Source organism: Falco cherrug, chromosome 6 (assembly GCF_023634085.1).
Source record: "Falco cherrug isolate bFalChe1 chromosome 6, bFalChe1.pri, whole genome shotgun sequence".
Lineage (NCBI taxonomy): Eukaryota > Metazoa > Chordata > Aves > Falconiformes > Falconidae > Falco > Falco cherrug.
This window is the reverse complement of record NC_073702.1, coordinates 79,823,795-79,846,963: the sequence shown is the minus strand read 5'-3', so window position 1 is coordinate 79,846,963 and position 23,169 is coordinate 79,823,795. Positions and strand designations below refer to the sequence as shown.

Sequence of the window (23,169 nt, the reverse complement as noted above, 5' to 3'; positions counted from 1 at the left end):
CTCAGAAATTAATAGTATTTAAAAGAATACTTTAAAGCACACCAGTAGATGCTTTACCCTTAACAAAATGTAGATGTCACTTTGTTTAAAGTTGGTATGTTTTGAGGGATAAAAATAAATCGGTTTTAATGTTTTCTTGCTGGCACAGATTGCCACCCTTTAAGGAACATGTAGGCCAGCTGGAGATTTGGCAACTGCTTTAGAGGGTGGTCACAGCACTATATATGTCATAGAAATGTATGGAGACAGCATTTGAAGTGATAGCTGCAAAATAAGTTGCATTCGAAAGCATTGCAGATTTTTTCAAGGAGGTATTAACCTTGAGGTGCAAATAATACTTACCTCCCACTTCATGGTTCTGTATTTAATTTCATTTTTCTCCTCTGTTTAGGACACCCATGATAGCTGGTGGGTTATTTGTGATGGACAAATCCTATTTTGAAGAACTAGGGAAGTATGACATGATGATGGATGTTTGGGGTGGAGAAAACTTAGGTATGTATATTACTTACCTTCGGATCAGTCTTGAAAGAAAGCAGGTTTCATCATTGCCTTTGTTGTCAGTCATGGTCTTCCTGATTTTCTGCAAAGAGGGTTAAAACCAGCGTTAAAATTTCATATGCATTGTTGGCAAAATCCAAAAGGTTTATTACAATGAAGGAATTAAAACAAGGTAGGAATTATATGCTAGTTAGGAGAGAATAAAAGTATTTCATTAAGCAGTGATATTTTTTTGTAATGGAAGTTGGCTGATAAAAAAATGACAGGATATAGATAGGCAATTACTTTCAGAAATGCTGTCTTGTTTGAAAGTCACATCCTCATCTAAAGTTACTGATTAAATTGTTTAAATGCTGGCAATAAAAGACATGTGTTAAGATGTTGCTAAAATGTAATCATGAAAAGTAGAGCACAGGAGTTCATGAGTTTAATACTCTTACATATACCTTAAGAAATCAGTTATCTTAGCTGACTGAAGAGTAATCTGTTTCTTAACATCAATAATACGGCATCTATACTTAGTGAGTTTTTGAACTTTATACCCCTACTTTAGCCCTATGAGATAATTATTGGTGAGAAGGCATTTTTGCTGTAATTACTCATTTTCAGGTGTTTGAGTGGGATTTAGGGAAGAAGGAGGAGGGGCTGAGAGAACTTGTGCTTTAGCCATTTCTCTTTTGACCTGGTGGTTAGATCTGGCTTTGGTAGGTATTTTTTGGCTCTCTTTGGCATTACCATATTGTACAAAGTTTTTTTTCCAGTTAAGACTGGTGTACTTGTATTAAAACAAAGAAAGATTTGGGAGGAGCAGAACTCTACAACTTCTGAAGACTTGCAGTCTGTCATTTATTTAGTTTTTTAGAATATCTGAGATGCATCTCTACCCTAAGTAGTGTGTTTTGGGACCAGCTCTAGGGATAGAAACTTCTCTACTACTGCACATGCTAGCTGAAAATCCTAAAATACCTTGGACTTGTGAAAACCCATAAGTATTTTGAGTTATTGAAATATGCATTTGAGCATATGCTTGGCCTACAAGGAAATGTCTGCTGTATACAGCGCACTAAGGATGGAGACATGGTAACCAAGTATTTACCAGTCCTGTAAGAAACTTGAAGGCTTGAAGAGGCATTCTTACAGTCCAGTCTCTGACCTTCCCATGCAATACTCAAAGAAACCTCTTTGGTATTTTGAACAATTCCTTTCTGTGTTTCTGCTTTCTCACTATTTTGGCTGTAAATTGCTGAATTGTATTCATATAAATATCGTAATTTTTCATTTTTTAATGTCCTGGAAATTCGTTGTATAGATTTACTATAGCAATACTTGCATTTGCTCTGAAAACCTCTTTTGCCACTAGAGCACTTAAGTATGTGATTAGCTGCAAGCATGTACTTGAGCGACCAATTTTTTTCTGAAAACTTAGCAGCTGCTTTTATGCTTTGATAATTGAGGTCTTGATAGCAAGAAAGAGCACAAGAAACAGCTCCTCACTCAAGGTGAGAAGACTGCAGACGAAAAGCTGTTTATGTTGCTCCTGCTGCATTCTGTTCCCCCTCCTCCATGGGAAGGAGGAGGTGGAGACTTTGGGGTGCCTTTTCTCTGCTCCCTGAACAGGCAAGGTCTGTCAGTACATCCAACAGTTCATGATTTGTTCATAGCTGCCAGACTACCTGCAGACAAGTAGAAGTCATATGGCATATGATTTAATGGGCAGTAAATGGCACGTGCACCAGATATCAGAAATCTGTGATGTGCAGTTTAAAATTCAACATGCACGCTCGTCAGGCCTCTTTGCTCTCGAGCATTTCTCTGGATCAGTGGATGATGTTACATGCAGATAACCTGTTAGATGGACTTGCAAAATAGTTGTATACATTATATTTATCCTTTATGAAACCTAGCATTTTTGCTTCAAGCATGTACAGAGCAGCTGTTACGTGAGATTTTGTTCACATATTAGTATAGACTCAACTTTACAAATTTCAAGATGGGCCTGCAGTGTTTTGCCTACATATGCAAAGAGGCAGCTCTTACCGTGAAGATGCAGTGCATTTTCAGATTGTTGCTAAATGTCACGGATAACATGAGCTTGCTGTACAAAACATGGAACAAGGTTTGCTCAGTCTTGTCTTGAATTCATAAACTCTAATTCTTAGAATCTTTACCATGCTTTTTGATAAGCATGGGAGGATTGGAGTGTGCTGAAGAACTGGATAGGCCGTTGAAAGGTTTGGGTCAAATTTGAAAACCTAGATTTGTCTTAATTTTGCTAAAATCAGGGAGTAAGACATTCCCCGTCTTCTATATTGATGGCACACTACAATAAAAAGGGCAAATCTGTTATCGAGAGGTGTAAAATAATCTCATGCAAGAAAGTTCAACATGCTGTTCATGCCTTTTTAATGAAGAACTGTGTCCATTGAAATTGTAAAAAAATAGTAACATTATGTCTCACACTGTTCAGGTATAACAAAAAAGATGCCTTAAGGATGTTCTTGGAGTGAGGTTTTTTGTTTGTTTTTGTTGCTGTACATTCCCTTTTCTTTAAAATTCCGTGCAGGCTTTAGAAGCCATGTTGGTGCAAATAAGTATTAGTTTGCTTCTTCCTATTCAGTAGTCCTATGTTCTTTCCCATAGAGCTATTTTTCATCATTTCCACTTTTTTTTTTTTTTTTTTTTAAGATTCTTCAGAATCTAAGGTGCTGGGAAGTATACATGTAGTTTTACATTTCTGGGAATTTATGGAGGGAGAATTAAGTTGATGTACACACTAAGGCAGCTGTGAATAATGAAAAAAGTTGACACAATATTTCTAAATTACTTCTAAAACAAAAATACTTTTTCAATGCCTGCATACATTCAATAGATGGATTAAACCATTAAAATGGATTAAACCTTCAAATGAATTATTTTTTTTTAAAAAAAGAGCTTTAGCCATACTACATTGGCCTTTATTTTTAACCAGAATCTCACTTTACCTCATGAGGCATGTATTTCCTAACACTTAAATAAATCTAATACGAGTTTTCAAGCATTTAGTTTGCATTTGCCTGCCTAATGCAAGAGCCTTTATCTTTGATCAGATCTCCCAGTTGTCTTTCACCAGGCTGTCCGTACTGAGTGCAGCATCCCCTCATGCTGGGCTAGTATCTGTATGATCTTCATAGCAAAGCTACATAAATAATGTTTCAGAGTGGTACAAGAAGACTATTGCTCTTGTGCTTCAACAATTTGAGCAGTATGGGACCAGATTTGAGCTATATATGGGAAAGCCTGAAGTCATCTGTGTGTAATTTACTGTGGTAGAAACACAGAAGTGCTTTTGTTACTAACCTGTTTAATAGCAGTGACCAGTCATTTACTGTGATTCTCAATTTTTTTTTCATTATAAGCTCAAAATAAGAGGTGTAAGACTGAAGTCAGTGCCATGAAAAATGTACAGGGAGAATGTCATGTTCAGTTGACTTAAAAATCACTTTTGTTTGTTGTCCCATGTTAAGTCGACTGGAAAATCAAGACCTAAGTTACTGGCAAAGACAATATTGCCATTAATATTTTTGGAGGATGATCTGCCTATAGATTGGGCTGTTGACTGTCTAGGATTCATGAATATGCCTAATTGGCCCTGTTGCAATGGAATTTATCACTGAAGGAGAACAAATAGGAAAATAACCTTGTAAAAGCAAAGAGCACTCAGCAGAAACACGGTTAACTTGCACTGTCAAAGCTGAAATCACAGCATTTCTTTTCTCTTCCTCCTGGATAGACCATCAAAATGACATGCTCTCTAACCTTTGGGTTTTTTTGTTTGGTGTTCTTTTGGTATGGTTTCTTGTTTATTTGGGGTTGTTTAGTTTGGTTTTGGTTGGGGTCCATCACACACACCCCCTCACCCCACCCCAATTTAATTTTTTAAGTAATGCTATTTTTATGACTTATTTTTGTGTGTGGGAAGAAGCCTTCTGGGGGAAGGAGTGGCACTTACTGCACGTCATAAAAGGTAGATGCTAACCTTGGAGCAGCTTATTTATTTTCTTTTTAATCTGTGGAAAGATACTGAATGATTATGAAGAGGCTTGAAAGTAAGGGTGGCGCTCAGTAACTCATTGCAGGTGCTGGACTAAAGGGGTCATCATCAAAACGGGAAGAGCACTCCTGGCAGCACCTGTCTTACTGTGCTTATTTGAAATGAATGAGGGAAAATTCTCAGTCAGCACTAGGTGACTTCTGCTATGAAAGGTCTAAGCTGAGAAAGGTGTGTAAATATTTCTAGACCTTCTTGTCCCCCCTAGTTGGGTTAGCTCACTAGATTGGCTTAGAAGTGTACTGTCCACAAACTTCAGTTTACAGAAGTTGCATCTTTATTCAGTCTGTCTTCAAATCAAGATTGACTTGATACGGCTTCTTCCATGGCCAGTATTTGGGAGTGTTTTGTTGTCTGCTATAATAAATCAGCAGCTTGCATCTATTGTTTTATCATGCCTTGACTTTTGTCCACAGTGTTATTCCATCTTTAGCTGAAAAAAAATGTATTATAACCTAGATCATTAATTTATCTGTTAAGTGTATCTGCTGTTGCTTACCCTTTAGATAAAGCACAGTAATAGCACATATAGACCTAACTTTGACAAATCACAGCGTGGTTTATGAATTTGGGGAATGCTGGTAACCTCAGGTAAGAGAAGACATACAGGTTTGCTTCCGGGTTAATATGATTATTTCTCCTGAGCTTGGAGAATAAGAAATGCTCAGATATGCCTTTGTTTATCTTAGAATTTCTCAGAAAACTATCTTATTGATCTCCTCGGCATTAATCACTGAAAGCCTTCTCTGTAAATAGTATACTACGAAATTACAGTACTTTGTGATATTGGTCTTTCATGTTTTTCAGAGATCTCATTCAGAGTTTGGCAATGTGGTGGGAGCCTAGAAATCATCCCTTGCAGCAGAGTGGGTCACGTATTCCGCAAACAGCATCCTTACACGTTTCCCGGTGGGAGTGGTACTGTGTTTGCAAGGTAGCTGTTCAGTCTTCGGCTAAATAGCAATGTTTTGAATTTCTTCAGATGATCAGCAGATGGCAGCAATTTCATTTTAAGGATCTTTAGAAATACTTGCAATATTACCTAGCTTGGGAAAATACTAATTAAAAGGAAGTTAAAGACTTTAAGGCAACTACACAAACGAGAGAAGAGCCTGAGAGTTAAAAAAGGGAAAACTTCTATTAGGCACAGCCTGAGCTGGAAAAGAAGGAAATGCTTAGCTTGGTATTCTATCAGTTATGAGAACTTTGTTTATTTGGCTTTAAAGAAGATTCAGAACTGTCTCGTAAATCTTCATTTTATAGAAACAGTTTCATCATTCACTAAAAGCCAGAATACACTGTTACGGGTATGTTTTCCTTGCTTTTTGTCAATAAATGATCAGTATGTGATATGCAAATGATCATGTAGACTGATCCTGGCATTGGTGCCAGTCTGTTGGCAGCTTCATTCTATGCCATATTTTCCTTTCTAGTGTTTAAAAATTATTTTTCTACAGAGCTAAGAAAATTCAGTATTAAGGGTTTAGATTAATATGCCTGTTAATTTTGCTTTGATTGTAATTGATAGTGTACAGTAGTAGCTGAAATACCGAGCTATTTCCTCAGTTTCTCCTCTATAGAATGAGAATAGCAATTCTGATTCAGGTTCACAGAGTTTAATGTGGATGAAATGTATTGTGTGAGCATATGTTGGCTGTTTTGACCAAGGCGCTCTCAGTTGTAGCTGAAAAATCACTGTAGGTTCTGGTTTAGAGAATTGGACTGATGCACAGAGGACTGAGGAAGTACAAGTCTCAGCTGAAGATTCTGTGGGTTAAAAGCTAGAAATTAAAATTTTGTTTATCCTTGAAGGGGTACGGAGCCCAAACTGTTTAATGTGAAGAAACACAGTAATCATGGACACATTTAAATTCATAAGAACGTTCTAAGCTGCTGGTGTATTTGGACTCATTTTTCACCTAAACTGAGGAACCTCCTTAGGGTGTAATTCTTCACTTCCATGCTGGTTATGCCACCAAGATGATTCTAATGAATTTAAAAGTCTGCTACAATAAAGTCACTGTCCTATTTCTTCCAGTAGTTATAGCAGGGATTTTTCTGGCCCCCTGTTCTTTGAGATCTGTATTTTATGCCGCAGTGAAAAATGAATAATATACCTAGGGGAAAACAAAATCTAGCAATGAATTATCCTCGCTTAATACATCACATCTCTATTCCAGGATTTATAGTGTGCATCCAGAGGGTAGAAATATCTACCAATTAAACTGTGTTACATAGGCTTAGGATGTAAATGTTTAAGTTTCACAGTAGGTTTTAAAATGACAGTGTCGTAACAAGGAGCATAGTTAGTAGCACATAAATTGTGCAGTATTCCTGCTCCTCTGTAGCTTTTCCATCTTTGGGCTGTTGCCAAGATGCTGCTTTCCTTGTGATATGAGGAGGTATTTAAAGATACCTCATGAAAAGTAGGAAGAAGGTGTGGCTGTATGCGTGCAAGGATACAGCAGACAGCAGAAATGCATCATGTTAGCAAGGGTTGAAGACTCTGCGTTCATACTGGGATTAAAGCTTTTAGATTTTGTTATGGAGTCAAATCATTGTGATTTGATCACTTGAATGTCCTGACAATTACTATGACGGGGTTTTCTGAAGTCTCATTGTGTTTTCCAGTTGTTGTGTTCCAAATGAGTTTGAAAAGAGCTCCCACATGTACCTGAATGGTGAGGACAGCTGAAGCTTGCAAATCAGTGTCTTGGAAGCTTACACCCCTTTTCAGATCTGTATTTCTCTGCAGGTGTTCTATTACCTGTGTCCTTAGCTGTCCAGCTGTTTCAAATTCTGAAATGCTGTTAAAATTCCTTGTTTTATTGGGATTATTTTTGAATTGACGTAGAAAAGTTGTATATCACTTAAAAGCAGGGTTGACAGTTTGCTCCATATTTGAAGGTTTCCTTTCAGCTTTCTTGGGTGTCAAACCAATGCAACAGAATGCCTTAAAATCAATTTTAGTGATGAGAGAATGAGAAACCTAAGGTAATGGGATACCCTTGTAATACAGGTATTATCAGGTATGTGTAGGACCATGGTGCCAAGGAACTCGGCGCATGGAGTCTGTGTTGGTCCTGCAGTTGGGACTTGTTAGCTTAAACCATCATCTGTCCCTTGACTGTGGTCAGTTTATTCTGGATGCGTTTAGTAAGCATCCTATTTTTAGTGGACTAGTCAGTATGCGCTGCCTTTTGGTGGCCAAAACTGGTGATTCTGGACGAGAGGCTGGGAGTCCTGTTTCACAAGGAGGAAGCCCACATCCTGGCTTTGTGGTGTGGGCAGATACAGCTTGCGTCTGGCAGGATTTAGGCCAGTGGACACTTCTGCACCACTTCAGATGAGCTCATAAACCTTGCAGACCCCAGTCTGCTCCATACAAAGCTACCTCTGATTGCTCGGTGCTAGGTTGTATTAACCTACCACTTATTAACCTAACCCAGCAGTGCTGGGTGCTCCCTGTGCTGTGTTCCTTGGTACCCTGCCGCCTTTGGGCTCTCACTAGTTTAGGCACTTCTCAGGATCTACGCAGTTCCTGTATTCGTGGCACACTAAGCCTGAGCTGTTTGTCCCCAGGTATGGGGACGTGTGACGCAGGCATGTGTTCTGGCTTTGAATGTGTCTTTGGAGTTGTTAAACCCTGGCAAACTGAACAATTCCTCTCCCACCACCAAAATCCGTTTGGCCTGTGGGCAGCCAAGCCGATTGCTGAGCAAGCAACAGGGGCAGGTGCTGAGTGACTGGGTGATGCTCACACAGGCCTGAGAGACTGCGAGTGAAGGTAAACTGAAATAGCTCTCTAATCTGGATTGAATAGGATTTTGCTCACAAAAAAAATTAAAGGAAGCTTTGCAAGGAAAAAAACAGTCCTCAAAAAATTGATTGAAGTCTTTTGTGTGACCTTTCTTTTCTTCCCCATGTCCTTCCTTCTTAGCAACCCGCAAGAAGAGCTCACTGACTATTTTTTGTCTTTTGGATTGGAAAATCATATTAAAGAAGTTATTGGCTGACTGAGTTTACTCCAGTTGCTTTAGATGAACTTACTGCCAAATGTAAAATAAGCTTCAGAGCATGGCAGTTGCAAGTGAAATAATGCTTAATTTTCTAAGTATAAAGTTATGAACAATGGAAGTAAATGAGTTTTATATGGAAGCCAGGGAATGGAAAAAGGCATTACCCTTTGCAACCCAAAAGGAGATTTAAAGACACTAGTTACATAAATACAGGAATTTTAGTTAGAGATGTGTTTGATTAGAAGTAAAGAACTTGGATTACTGTTTTTCACATTTATTGCAGTAATTAATCTCTCTTGAATTTTAAAGCATTAAAAATATTTTCTAATTACTGGTTCTCCTCTGTTACCTCGGCTACAGCAGACTTGCTTGGTCATGACAGATTATATCTTTTTGGAACTTTGAGTGCTCTGGTGGTAGGAATAGGATGAAGACTGAAAATGTCTTGCCCGTGTTAGCACATCTGGTTTTAGAAATTATTGAATATTGCCAGTTGTTGAGTTTAAGTTTTCAATTAGCTTGCTTATCCAGGTGAACACTCACTGAATTTGCTTTCTGTCAAGTTATTCTTATAAAAAGGAAAAAACCAAAAACCAAACCACCACTTACCAACTTCTTCCATTAAGTTTGCAGAAAGAACTCCAAGATGTATATTCTGCATGAAAACCTGAAGCAGTGATGAGTGTGGAAAAGACATAAATTTAATTCTGAATGCATTGATTTCAGTTATGTTACACTCTAATGGTTTTTCTATTACTTGGGTCTTTAATAGGGAATCTTCTGCCTGGCTTGAGGCAGCTGAATATGTAGTACTAGGAAGAATTAAAATGAACCCAAAGATAAATGACATGATTTAATTACAGCTGAAGAAAATATAACCTATGTGTTTCATATGATTGTCCCTAGAAATACACGCAGGGCAGCAGAAGTCTGGATGGATGAGTATAAAAATTTCTATTATGCAGCAGTGCCTTCAGCCAGGAATGTACCTTATGGCAAGTAAGTCACAAGTACTTCTGTGCCCTGTTCGTTTACTCTTCAGGAGACAGCACCTTCTGAGGTGAAAGCAGTGCTAGCTGTCATGTATTATCTCCTTAAGATACAGTTCTACTGTTCTTGAGTGTTCTCTATTCTTTAATGTACATAAAGACAGCAGCCTGACTTTGAAAACTGCTCCTTTTTTCCCCCTCTAGTATTCAAAGCCGAACGGAACTCAGAAAGAGACTTAGCTGCAAACCCTTCAAGTGGTATCTTGAAAATGTTTATCCTGAGTTACGGTAAGTTTTGGCTGAATCAGAGATAGTATGGAATGCTCTCTCTTCCCCCTGCTCCCCCCGCCCCTTTCCCCAGAAATCATCAGTTTCTCCTTCCTTGGTTGTCGAGGGTGGTTGGTTTTTAATTTATTTGTGAAAGTAATGCCTCACGTGGGCTTTTTTGCTTTTGATTTTTCTTAGTTCCATTCCTAAAGAGCCGTTTTTCCCTAGTAAGGTGCTTTTTCTACTTACTGCAACTACGGTTGCACTAACAGGTGTGTTAGAGAGCAGTGCCTGAAGTTAGTCTCCTACAGGAGCCGTTTGCTCAGGAGTGCACTGTTCTGTATCCTGTTGCCATCCCTTTAAAGCTTTTGCCTTTGCCTAAGCGCAGACCCGGCTGAGCGAGGAGACGTTCTCAGTAATGGGAGTCAGCAGGCAAGAGGGCCGGGGATGCTTGGCAGACTCTAGCTGTTTTCTGCTCTTCCTGCCGCGTGTTCTCTGTCACTGCATAACCATTAACTCAGCAGAGCAGGGGCGAGATGAGAAGAGGGGAATGAGGGGTCACGCTGCTAACAATTTCTGTAACATGAATTAATCCTAACTCATGAAAAATCCTTGAGGAGGAGCACTTTTGAAAGAATAAAATGTTTCATGTTCAGTAACCCATTAGTAAGTGCATCAGTCAGATCTGAGTCTATAAACTATTTTGTCTGCTGTCAGCCTAACGCTGGTAGTGTAACGGCAAGATGCTGTGTGTGGTTTATAAGAATACTTGTTGTTTTTTCCTGGGGGCACTTCATGTCGGTGGAGTCAGGTAACTGCTAGTGGCATACAGGCTTGGAATGCAAAAGCACCAGCCATTACAGCCCTAGTGAACCATGTACACAGCCACGCTTACTGAAGTGTCTCGTAAACCAGGATGATGCTGAGGAAGTAAGTTACTTTTGTTTAATTTGTTAGGAAAAGTGTCTTGCGAGCTGTCCTGGAAAATGTGCTGCCATAAGCATTCCTTAAGTGTAACGTTGTCTTACTCTGTGTCATCTCTTGTGCTCATTCTGCTGGCCTGAATAACTATACTCATAGTATAGTATATTTGTATATAGTGTATATACACACACACATATATATGTATATAGTATATAAACTACATAGTATAGTACATCTGAAATCTTAAAAGGAGCAAATACGCCCTTGCTTTACTGCTTGACATGAACTCACAGACTCTACTCCACAACTGAACTTTGTTGAATGGCTTTGCCTAGATATTTCCATCCTAAATGAGTGCACTTCATGTGCAACCATTAGAAAACAGATATTAGCAAAACATTGATTGGTTTGGGTTGCTTCTTTAATTCTTAACCCCTTTTCTAACACTTCAGTAAAAATAGTCTGGGAAGAATATAGAATGTCATATTTTTGCCACAAACTAGCTTGGCTGGGGAAAAAAAAAAAGAGGGCTTGATGACCTTAACTGATAGCTTGAGTGACCTTACATGATGATGTTAAGTCATCTTCAGCTTGCTTTTTGTGCTGAGTTTCTATGTTCATCCTCATTCTCTGGTCTAAGTCTCTTTGTATTCTGTCCTAAGCTTGCAACTTTATTCATGTTTGATCGGTTCATGATCAGGTAGTTGCCTTCCCTCCTCAGAAGATGATTGAGATTTCCAGATAGTAATAATCACTCATCTTTAACCTGTCATCTTAAAAATATTCTGAGTGAAGACAAGGAGTTGAAAAAATAATTAAAGAAACTGAATTAAGCAGATATTTCTGGTTTTATTTTAGGGTACCTGATCATCAAGATATAGCTTTTGGGGCTTTGCAGCAGGGTACCAATTGCCTTGACACTTTGGGCCATTTTGCAGATGGTGTTGTTGGAGTTTATGAATGTCATAACGCCGGGGGAAACCAGGTCTGTATGCCATTCATTTTTTTTTTCCCCTCACAATATGCGATCTTTAAAAAAAAAAAAAAAAAGAAAATGAAACTTTTCAACTCAAGCAGGTACTATGTGCTGGTGATAGGAAGATGAACCCAAATCAGCAGATCACTTGTTATAACAGATTAGCTAAATAACTTCTTAAAATATAATTTTGCATTTTCAGGATTAGAACCTGAGCCCAGAGATTCATTAAGTGTGCATCAGATTATCCCTTTCCTTTGCCTTTATAAATACTTGCTTTTACACTAGAGGCCAATAATTTCTTTCCCAGGAGTTTTATGCTTGTATATAAAGCTTTTTTCAGCGTATTGGTGTTTGCTTTTTTTAGGGGGGATTTTTGCTTAAGAGAAGATTTGGGTTGTGTTAAGCATATGGCCTAAGGTCAGCAAAATAGAAGAATGCTTTACTGTGGTGCCCTATTAGTCATTTCCAATTTGCTGTAGCAGGGCATAAAAAAGAAATCTGTCTTAGATCCCCATTTGGCTCTTCTAGAAAACAGAGGTGCCTAAATGTCATATCTCGTTCACCCACAGTAAAAGGGAGTGTTTCAACAAATCCTTTCTAATCCTACTCTTAAACTAATTGCAAATGTGTCAAATTTGTAAATGAGAGTACTAATTATTTCAAAGACTATTTATGCAGTTGTGACTTGGTTACCGTTCATGAAATACATTTGTGCTCACTGTTTTGTGTGCTGCTTTTGTCGTTAATTCTTTTTGTAATCAAGCTGATCATAAGTAAAAGGTAAGATTAATACTTCAAGTACATCTGTTAAAATAGAAGGCTGACCAATTACAATTTTTTTGTAATTTACTATGGAGTGAATATCAGTATTTAAATTAAATGATTTAAATTAAAGGGGAAACCCCTAAAATCAGATGAATCCTGAAAGAAGTTATTTCCTGGAAGATACGTTGTGTTGATTTGAACGCATTGCCATCATATATCTGAGATATGCCTCTTCCCCATCATTAAAGAGGATATATCTGGGGAAGCTTTTTCTTTTACCTTTATGAAAGTACACTCATCTTTTCAGAACACCACAGTGGTTTGGGGTTTTTTTAGGAGAAAGGATGAATGTATCAGAATTGGTGCAGAACTCTTCGAGTTTCTGGTGATGTTGTGTGTTCTCTGTAGAAACACAGTTGTTTTCTTCTTTCAGACTCCCCTCCCCTGAACCTGACCCCCCTTTATGTACAGTTTCTTCTCTGAAGTTGACCTTGACAAACCAATATACACTTGCTCTGAACACGTCCCTGTGAGAGGACGTTCAGACAGGTTAAGGGACAGAATGGGTCAAAACCAGGTTGTATGTTAAAAGAGAATTCGTACTGGATTGGAGGGAATGAACAGCATGGGAGAAGAGGATAGGGAATAAACCAGCCTTTAGATCTGTACTATGCGGTGTTGTACCTGTTCTTGTCGAGAGCGTTTGGGGAGCAGGGCTGGGATTAAGAGCACTCAGATATTAAAGACTGTGGAGACCTCCTCCTGTAATTTGAAGAGGCTGCTCTGGCTTATGCTCAACACAACTTAAAATGCAAGATGTAAGTGAAAATGGGAATTGCCCTCCCCCAACAGGTTGGTAGAATTTGGTGATTAAAAAGGCAGATGCACGCCTCCTAAAGGGCTGAAGAAACTGTGATGTTTGACAATTATGTACAAATATGTAGGGTTATGGTAAAGAACTAAATGTAAAGCTGAATGCGCTTAGGCACAAGGGGAAGTTCTCAGGTTAGTGGTGGTCTACTAATTTTATATTTGTGATTTATGACACAGGTTTTTCCAAATGTCCTGACTTTCAAATTTTTACCTAGAGCTATCCTGTTTCCAGCCTGTGCCCTGAGCACATACGCTTCTTGCAATTTTTCTTTTCTGATGTAGTGGAATTTGCTGAATCTAATCTCCATTATAGCTAATCATAGCTCCTGATTGCTGGAGGAAGGCTTCTCTACGCTGTGTTTTGTACCATGAAGGACCATCACGTAGATGTCTCCAGGAGCAGAGCTTGGAGCTTTTGCAGAGCAGTATCTTTGGCTTTTAAATGTGTTAGTTTCTTGCATGATTTCTGTCGTGTCTGGGGCACTTTCAGCCTTTTGATGGAAGAGTGAAGATGTATAAAACAGTATTTTTGAGGCTCTGATTTTCTTTTCTTGCAGGGTTCTCAAACATAAGTTCTACCACTTCCTGATAGTATTTTCAACTGTCATTAATCAGTATACATCTTATAAGGGAGCCATCTATTTCAGGGGCATTTGTGATTCCTGATAAGCTCTGAAAAATAATTTGCTTAATTCCTTAAGTTAAAAGTGGCTGTTAATGATTCTTGTTGATATCTTATGAATTTAACAGAACTGAGAAGACAAGTAATTTTGCCGTCATCCGAGATTAACATGTTGAGAACAAAAGGAAAAGTTTTTAGCTTCCGGGTTTGGAAGAAAAAGGGACACACAGAGTTCTCCTAGCTTTGCTTTATTTTGCATAGTTGTCATTATTTTGGTGCTTACATAATGGGGTACCCTTCTAACTGCTTGCTACCTGTACAGTGGCAGTTACTTGTGACATTGGTTAGAGGTTCTGATTGTTTCCTGAGCATCTGTTCTCAAAGGAATTTAATCGTTGTTAAATCTGCTGAGTTTAAAAGTGGTTACGCAAGCCAAAAAATCAGTTATGGTATCAGAAAATTAGTAAAAAATATGGAATGGGACTAGTCATTTAATTCTTTGCTGAAATGCTGATTGCTTGCAAAATAACATTTATATGTAGCCAGGCTTGGCCCTGTGTATCTAGGGTTTTGTATTATACAACACTGAATCCTCTTTAGTTGCTGGAGAAAAGCTAATCGTGCCACTTTTAAGTAGCAGTGAGCATGATTTGGGTAATTAGCATGTCTTCTGTTGATAGATCAGCTTCTTTCCTCAAAGGATAATTTGACATGTGAAGACCAGTCTGGAACCCCGAGACCAAACACTGGGGAGAAAGGCATGGAGAGAGTCTGATCAGCAGGCCCTGCACAGGAGGATGCTGTGATCAACCAAGCTGGGCAACAGTACATACAGAATAGCTTTTCTTTGCTCCGAGTTGTGTATTTAAATGCATTTGAGAGAAATTCTGTTGTACGTCGTGCCTTGGATAGGAAGTGACGTTCTCCCTCTGCCCTTTGGTGTGGCCCTCTTGTGTATTGCCTTCTGGTGGTCTCTATCCGATTAAGAACTGTTTGCTCAGTGTGGTACACATGCTTCTGGTGTGTGGGTAGGATGGCCGGTGATGCTGCAGACCAAGCTGGTAGGGGTTTCATATATATATATAATTATGTATATACAAATCTCCCCTACAAAGATGATGGGGGGGGGGGGGGTGTTATGCAGAGAGAGATATGGATACAAATATAGCTGGACAAATATTTGGGCAAGTATTTTAAATCCGTGGTGTGTGCTTGGCTGTTGTACTGCTGTAAACCCAGGAGAGGGAGCAAACCACCAGGCCAGCCCTGAGCAGACCTGGGGACAGTGAAGCAACTGGAATTACTGTGCTTGAAACCCACCTTTTTTCCCTCTCCTGCTCTATGGGAAGCAATACATCGTTCTAATGCTCATACTATTTAACGCTCATGCTATTTACAGGATTTTAACCTGTGCTATATATGCAGAGATAGCACAAGCACCTTATGTGTAAATGTTAGTATAGACAATTTGGTACACTTTTTTTTTTTCTTTCTTTCTTTTTCTAGGAATGGGCCTTAACAAAGGACAAGTCAGTGAAACATATGGATTTGTGCCTTACTGTTGTGGACAGAGCACCTGGTTCACTAATAAAACTTCAGGGCTGTAGGGAAAATGACAGCAGACAGGTTAGTATGTCGTGAAGACACTCTGCAGACAGTGGAGAAAACAAGGGTTGTGAATGAGAATGCAAGAACACGCACTGGTAATCATATCTTCTGTCCATTCTACTCCTCTCTGTCTCACTGCTGTGTGTGTGAAGTTGGGATGAGTTGACACCTTGGCAGAGCAGCCAGAATAAGCTTGTGTACTGTGCTTTTCGTAGGCCAGTGACAATCTTTTTATGGACACGTAGAGGTTTTATCCCAACGGTGGCCTTATATAAAGGTTTCACCCAACAGCACTGATGGGTAACAGTCTTCAAACTGCCATGTCCATTTTCTGAAATAGAATATATATTCTACAGTGTATTTTTGAAAGCTATCGTTCAGTGAAGTTTGAAGGGTATGTAGTCTGTGTCTCAGTGTGGTTTGGCTTTCCTTTCTTCTTTTCAGCTATGAGCTGTTTATAACAGCACTAGACTCCTTTATTTTTATTAATGCGGCATTGTAACTTCATCTATTTCCCATGCCTGAGGAAAATCGCATTTGCAGAGTCATACCATCTTTTTGATCTGGTTGTGTAACAATTCATCTCTTTCTGCTAAGTCATCAGTTCTGATTGTCTGCCTGCTTTGCTTCTGTATCTCAGTTTTTGCAGTCAGAAAACTGAAATGCTATTACTTGATAAAGGAAGAATATTCTTGCCACTTTTCAGAAAAGAAAACTAAGGAAGCAAGATTTTCTTAATAAGGTTTAAAAGCACAGTATGTTAGAAATGCAACAGAAAACTTTTTTTTTTTAACAGCCTGTATTTGGGGTTTACTCTAGATTGGTTTTCTTCTGTAAAACTGAAGGGTGTCTTAACAGATTTCTGTAAAGTTGTCTTTGGTGATTGTGCTTCTTACTTCTCTATGTTCAGAGCCGCAGTGTTATGTGGCTCTGATTTTTATTTTTCCCTTCAGGCCAAAGGTTTCACACAGGGAATGTGGTGTTGACTATATTTGAGACATGTGAAAGTACAGGAAAATGATTTGGTGTTTTCTGCATCTATTGCAGTGTATTAGCTGAGTGAACAGTTGTTTTGGCAAGGCTTGCCATAACTTACCCTTTTCCAAGGTTCATCTAAACTACATACTGTTGTTGCAGTTTTCACAGCTTTCCCAAGCATGAGCCAGGGAAGCTTATGAAGACTTCAAAGGACAGGATGTAGGACTCATCTTTTTCCTGCTTTTTCCACTCAATAACTCAATAACTGTATTTTCTCTTCCAGAAATGGGAACAAATTGAAAGCAATTCTAAACTGAGGCACGTTGGCAGCAACCTCTGTCTAGACAGCCGAAATGCCAAAAATGGTGGTCTCACCGTTGAGATCTGCAGTCCTTCTTTGTCACAACAGTGGAAATTCACACTTAATCTGCAGCAGTAGAGAAGGACTTACGAGCAAAACGCTGTTTTGATTCATAGACGTTGGGCAAAGTTTTGATTGAATTACTGATGTATTTCTTAAAACTTTCCACGGAACTTATATACCTCAGTATTCCACCTTTATCTGAAAGTAGGAGAGTGCTGAAGCAGACACCAGGGATCCAGGGGACTTGGAGCACTGCAAAGATGTCACTGGATATGACTGCAGCAGAATTCCTTCTTGGTGTGAAGACTTCAATGATTCCTTTCTGTCTTCAGTTATGTACGTGCACAGCAGATAATTAACTCTAGGAACAACTGATGTATGATTTTAAAAAAGGATCTGAAGAAACACCTGTGGGGAACAGGGTGTGGGAGGGAGGGTGGGGAAAATTACTAGGAAAAGGTCATTTTAAAACTCCATTTGCATAGAAATCATGGTTTGTCGTTTCCAGAAACAGAAGTGTCATTTTGAAGGGGTTTTTTTTCTCCTGTGTGTACTTGGTAATTTGAATATGAACTTTTCTATGATGGACTCTAAATATAAATATAAAAAAGTATATATATTGTCAGTTCCCAATGATTTATATCAGTTTTCATCATCCTATAATTATCAACAAAGTGATTGACATACGTATAACCAGAAATCAGATTGGAATGCTATGAGAGTGAAACTTTATGAAGGTGCAGATTTTGTGCTGCTGAGTGTGATGTCCGTGCTAACACTGGATGCTTTTGCTTTGCAAACTGGATCTACTTCTTAACACTTCGCCCTCACTGGAGATCACGAAACTCAGGAGGAGAAAGAAAATAGCAAAATAAGCCAATGCATCGGCACAGATGATTGCTCGGATTGTTTATTCCTACTTGGAAATTCATTACATGTGCTCTGGATAACGTTAAACTTGTACTTGATATTTGTGTTGATCATTTCTGTAGTACTTTGTCTTTACAATACTTCTTCCTTTGTTAAAAAAAAATTATATAAACAGTGCAGATCTATCATGCAGCCATGTGGGTTCAGCACAGTTTTATTCTGGGCCCTAATGAGAAATTTCTTTCTCTCAAGCTCCCCTTTTGAGTTGTAGAAATAAGATAGAATAGTAACGTCACTGTTGACAGCACAAGATCTGAATTTTAATTTGCAATGATGAGCAGCTATGTAATATCTCTGAATTGCACTTGCTTAATTTATAGACCTACTACTGGGGAATTTTCTTCTGTTTTGTTTCTGTAAATGGAGCTTTTTGAATGGATTCAGGCTTGGCTCTGGGAATCAGCCTGGATACCAGCAGATCCTATGTGTTTTTAACCATAGAACCTGTGCGTTTTTTGCAGCTTCAGTCCAGCTGATGTCATTTTTATATTAAAATAATGTCAAAGTTAACCCCAACTTTGACCTGTCCTTTCTTATGTTTGCATAGACTATATCCTTTTTTTTATTAAAAGCAAATGCTTCAATGAGCTTTTAAACTGAGAAGCAAAGGTAAATAAGTACTAGTAAGCAAGTCAGCACTGACAAAAATTCATGAAGACGTGTGGTGCCAGGAAGTGGTTTTAGTAAGGTGATGGATCTCAGAGAAATATAATGGTTGATATAAGGAGATAAAAAACATCTGCTGTACTGTAGTATGCTGGTACAGTTCCCCTCTTTCTTTGTTCCTGGAAGTAGAGTAGTTCCCAACTTATTCCTGACCCCACCCCCCATTTTCTTTGGCTGCACCTATACAGGAGGTGCAGGGGTGGTACTTTCCTGGGCAAGGTGGCTTTAACTGTGCTAGTCTGTGCCCATAAATACCTTGTGTGTCTGAAGTTGACTTGCAAGTACCTGTGTACCTTTTTGGATGGGGACGTTAAATCCAGCTTCTTCCATCCATCATCTTTTTGTTTAATGAATAATACTTCTTGCTTCTTCACAATCCACTTTCTCCAGAACTTGCCTGTTTTAGAGGCTATACGGTGGATAAACTGTTTTTCAGCTTTTAGTTTCTCCCTATCTGTAGCCTTTTAACCTAGCTGAGAACTTGAAGAACATGATTCATAAACATAGCAGTAGTTTTCTTCATGTTCTGGAAAAATAAATGCTGAAACATGGGCTCAGTAGCAAATAAATTGTTTGAGGTTTTGAAAAACAGACTTGAAAAGAAAAAAAACCAGCAACCCCAACCACTTAGCTTCTACCGTGGAGGTGTTTCCATTTGCAACTACAATCATAGCAAGGGTAGTACTAACTGAAATCAGCAGTTGCAACTCTGAATATTGACCTGCCACTTATATCTAAATCAGAATTGCTAGTAAAAAAATCTGTATTCCACCTCTTAAATCTAATCTCAACTGCTATCATAAAATAGGAATGTTTTCACTAATTCCCCATGGATGCTGTGCATAGGGGTTTTAATATAGGAGCTGTATGTCACTTTTCTTTGAGAGAACGGACAAGAAGTGGTATCCTTTCGTTATGTTTACATGACAGTGTGCCAAAGTTACTTACTGTGATTTTAGGGGTTTTTAATGTTGAAGAAATTTGCCCATTTGAAAGGTAAGTTAAGAGCCCTTGAAGCAAATTGCGATGGAGTCTCCTGAGAACTCTTCTTACTGTCTTCAGAGCAAGAATGGTGATAATGTTTGTTTTGCAGATTTTCAAAACATAGTTTGGAAACTGTTTTTTCAGTTGGTTTGAAAAGTCTGCTGTACAGAGCTTGTACTTTGTTCATTTTATAGATGGAAACCATCCTTGAAAAATTGTTTAACTTAAATAAAGAAGAATGCTTTATAGATAAATGTGTGATGGTTAATATAACTGAGTAAACCCAGGAAGTCTGCCTGGAGCTTGTAGATTGAAGTAGTTTCCAAATGCTTTGGTTCACTTGGTCATTCCTGTTCTTAAAGTGTGTATATGTGGGTTTATATTTGCATTTATGAAAAGAGAATGTGTTTGTATTTAAACCAATATGATAGCGTTGAGGAAATTGTCTTATCACAGAAGCTGCTTTACCTTGAGCAGGGAGTTCAGGGTGCTTCACATTGAGGAGTGACTGTAGTCGCCTGAAAATATATTGTTAAGGCACTGGCCGTCCTGCCCCATTTGGCCTTATCTTCTCAAGACTTCCACTGGTCCCTCTCTTTGCTGCCAGGGACGTCTCCGTGCCAGGCATGGCAGGACCTCCTGCAGCCTGCAGGGTGGCCGCAGCAGCAGCTCTCACAGCGGGTTGGGGTACCTCTCCTCATCTGCTCCTGTGGTCTTTCTGCTTGCTCTCTGTTGTGTAGGGTAGTAACTCAAGATATTTGTGGTGCACCTGAAGGTAGATCAGATTCATCAATGATTGGATACTTCATGTTTAAAACAAAAAAGGACACTTTTTAAATGAAAGGCTTTTTAGTGGGGGGACACAAACGTGTCACAAGTGTAGTTTACAGAGCTCGCAAATGAACTTGCACTAGCACAGCTGGGGAGGGAACAAACCCTCTGGTAGGTGATGGACAGCTGTGGAAGTGTGAGGTTCTCCTACTGCTGTCAGAGTTAACGTGGGGCTGCAGTCAGGGCATGGTGCTCCATCACAGCATCACCTTGGCAGAGCTGGGCTGCAAGCCACGTGGGTTAGGGGACTGTATGATTTGCTCTGGGAGGGTAAATGGGAAGCTGGAGAATGAAATAAATAAAAAAAAATAATCTCATCTGTGATGCTTTGTCCAGCTTCAAGTCAGTTCTCTGGGCACATCGTTCTTTCTTAACTTTGTTGCATCCAGGGCTAGGATCTCTGGTCCTGGTCTGAGAAACTCAGCTGTGCTAGTTAGCCCCAAGGACTCGATCAGCTGGCACAGCCTGCAGAGGCATTTATAGGAAAGGTTTAAACAATTCCACTCTTTTAATTGTACTGACAGGAAGGTTTTTACCTGTCAGGCTGCAGGAAAGGAGAGTTTTTGGGTACAGACTTACTTGCCCTCCGTGCCAGAAATCAGCGACTAGTTGGCACCTTTCAAAAAAGTCTAAGTTGAATGAAGGAAATAGATCTAAATTTAATATTTATGGTTGCTGAAAATCAAAAGGCCCTGTCAAACTGCAATGAGCAAAAGAAACAGCCTTGCATTTGCAGATTATGTCTGAGAACTCGGGTGAGGATTCTCTGCCTTAAATGCCCTTTGACACCTGTGAGCTGCTCGGAGATACTAAAAGACAATTGCAACAGGCTTCTGGCAGTGGCCTTTAATGTAATCTAATGCTAAATGTAGAATTCTCTCCTATGTCTCTGTCTAGAGTCTCTTACGTCTTCTGCGCGTAACTGTTCTCAGTAAACTTCTTAGTCTAAGTGTGTTCTGCTGGAATGAACCATCCAGCAAATTTTGCGCTACTTCTGACCAGAACTCCATTGTTTCCATTGCCTTATACCCAAGTGTATATATATGGAAAAAAATGTTCTTATTCAGAGTCATTAATTTTCAGGCCATGCTTTTTAGCCAGTTTCTGTGCCTGGTTTTACTCTGCTTGCCTGTCACTGCATAAAACCAGATATATTTTAACCTCTTTGTAAGGGAATAGTTAGTCTTTCCTCTTTGTGGACTAACAAACATATTTTAAATCTTGAATTTTCAAGAAGATGCCTGCGTGCGTTTGGAAAGGAGGGTGAATATTAGGAGAGATTAAAAGGCTGTGATCCGCTTGAGGTAAGGGCTGGGGTCTTGTTTAACATGGGTCCTATGGAGCATTGTCCAGTTTCTGTCTGGGGTGTTACTGCACAACCTTAATTATTTCAAAATGTTATATTTTTGTATACAAATACCAGTGTCTACTTTGCCTTACTTAGATGCATATTAAACATAGATGGTCTATAAAATTTGTGTGGTCCTCAGTTGCAGGCATGCATCCAGCACCTGGGTCCTCCTTCCACCTGACATACAATGAATGATTTCATAGCAATAACTTGTTATAGAACACTCTAGCAAGAGGCTTGTTCCTGTACAGAATGATTTCAAATTAACAGAAACCGCTGAAAAAATAGTCTAGTATAATAAGCTGTGATTGCAGAATGAGCACAAATGTCAGGGTTCCATCTTTTGTTAGACCACACACTTTATTTACAACTTCACATCCAGTAGCTATATTAAGATTTGCTAGTAATCAGGCTTAAAAACTGGGAATAACGTCGGTCCACAGATGTTCTCTCTGTACAGCCCTCCAAGAGGCTGTCTGAATGGGTGCAAAATACCCTTTTGATTTGACTTGATTTCTTGCAGCACAGCAGCGTGTTGTTGCTCTGTGTGCAGGAAGAGCGACCTGTTGGATTTCAAGTCTCTATTTCTACGCAGCAGATGTTTTTAATCAAAGATTTTTTTGGGGGGGGGGGGGGTTTGGTGGGTGGTTTTTTTTTTTTTTTTAATTAAAAAGGGTCTGGAAGTAGCAAATAGATACGTTTTCTGCCATACTTGTGTCAAATAACCCTCGCCTTCTGGTGACCTGGCCATCGTGGTAAAAAGAGGGTTAGAAAATTACCACCAAGTTAGTTGTCTGCTGGTTGCGTGGTGAGCGCCGCTTCTGCAGAACACTTTTCTCTTGGCTTTGGTGCCACCTTTCCTCCTGTCCAGCAAGTTGGTTTTGAAGTGAGCGTGAGGTGGATTCCCAGGTAGCAGCTCCATGCTCAGCTGAGCCAGCCGGTTGCTGCTGAGGGGGAGAGGGATGCTGGTCCTGCCTCCCCTCCTGTGTGCTAGCCGTGGTGCCCTTCCATGGGACAAGTAAGTGAATAAAACAAGGTTAACTTGGTTTTTCTTAGTTTTTTCTGTCTATCTTGGGAGAGTTGAGTTGGCCTCCAGAAGGCTCTAGAGAGCTGGAGTTGGCACGAAGGGGTCATAACCAGGGGCAAGCGAGGGGGGAAGATGTGGAACTTCCCTACCCTTCCAGCATCAGCGAAACACAAAAGCAGCTTGCCCCGCCTGGGGAGCGGTGGGACCCAGTGCTTGCGTAAGGTATTGCTGTTCTCTGCTCCTCGGCGTGAGACTTTGGGTAGTGTTGTCACTGCCCTGGGCTGATCTGTGAGCTAGCAGCCGTTGAAAGGAGCATTAGGAATGCCTGGGGGTGAGCCAGTGTGGGGCGTAAGGAAGGCTGGGAGAAAAAAAAAAAAAAAAATATGGAAAAAGTTGTTTTCGGT

At 39.5% G+C, this 23,169-nt stretch overlaps 1 protein-coding gene across 1 annotated transcript in view; it reads left to right on the top strand.

The window, feature by feature from the left end:
* GALNT2 (polypeptide N-acetylgalactosaminyltransferase 2) overlaps nucleotides 1-19,810 on the top strand; it is a 98,602-nt gene extending 78,792 nt beyond the window's left edge. The window contains exons 10-16 of the mRNA XM_055714029.1: nucleotides 392-495; nucleotides 5,396-5,522; nucleotides 9,514-9,606; nucleotides 9,801-9,884; nucleotides 11,646-11,772; nucleotides 15,533-15,652; nucleotides 16,896-19,810. Of these exons, the coding sequence (XP_055570004.1) occupies nucleotides 392-495; nucleotides 5,396-5,522; nucleotides 9,514-9,606; nucleotides 9,801-9,884; nucleotides 11,646-11,772; nucleotides 15,533-15,652; nucleotides 16,896-17,051 (811 nt within the window). The 3' untranslated portion in view covers nucleotides 17,052-19,810. The remainder of the gene's footprint in view (nucleotides 1-391; nucleotides 496-5,395; nucleotides 5,523-9,513; nucleotides 9,607-9,800; nucleotides 9,885-11,645; nucleotides 11,773-15,532; nucleotides 15,653-16,895) is intronic.
* Nucleotides 19,811-23,169: the final 3,359 nt, after the last annotated feature.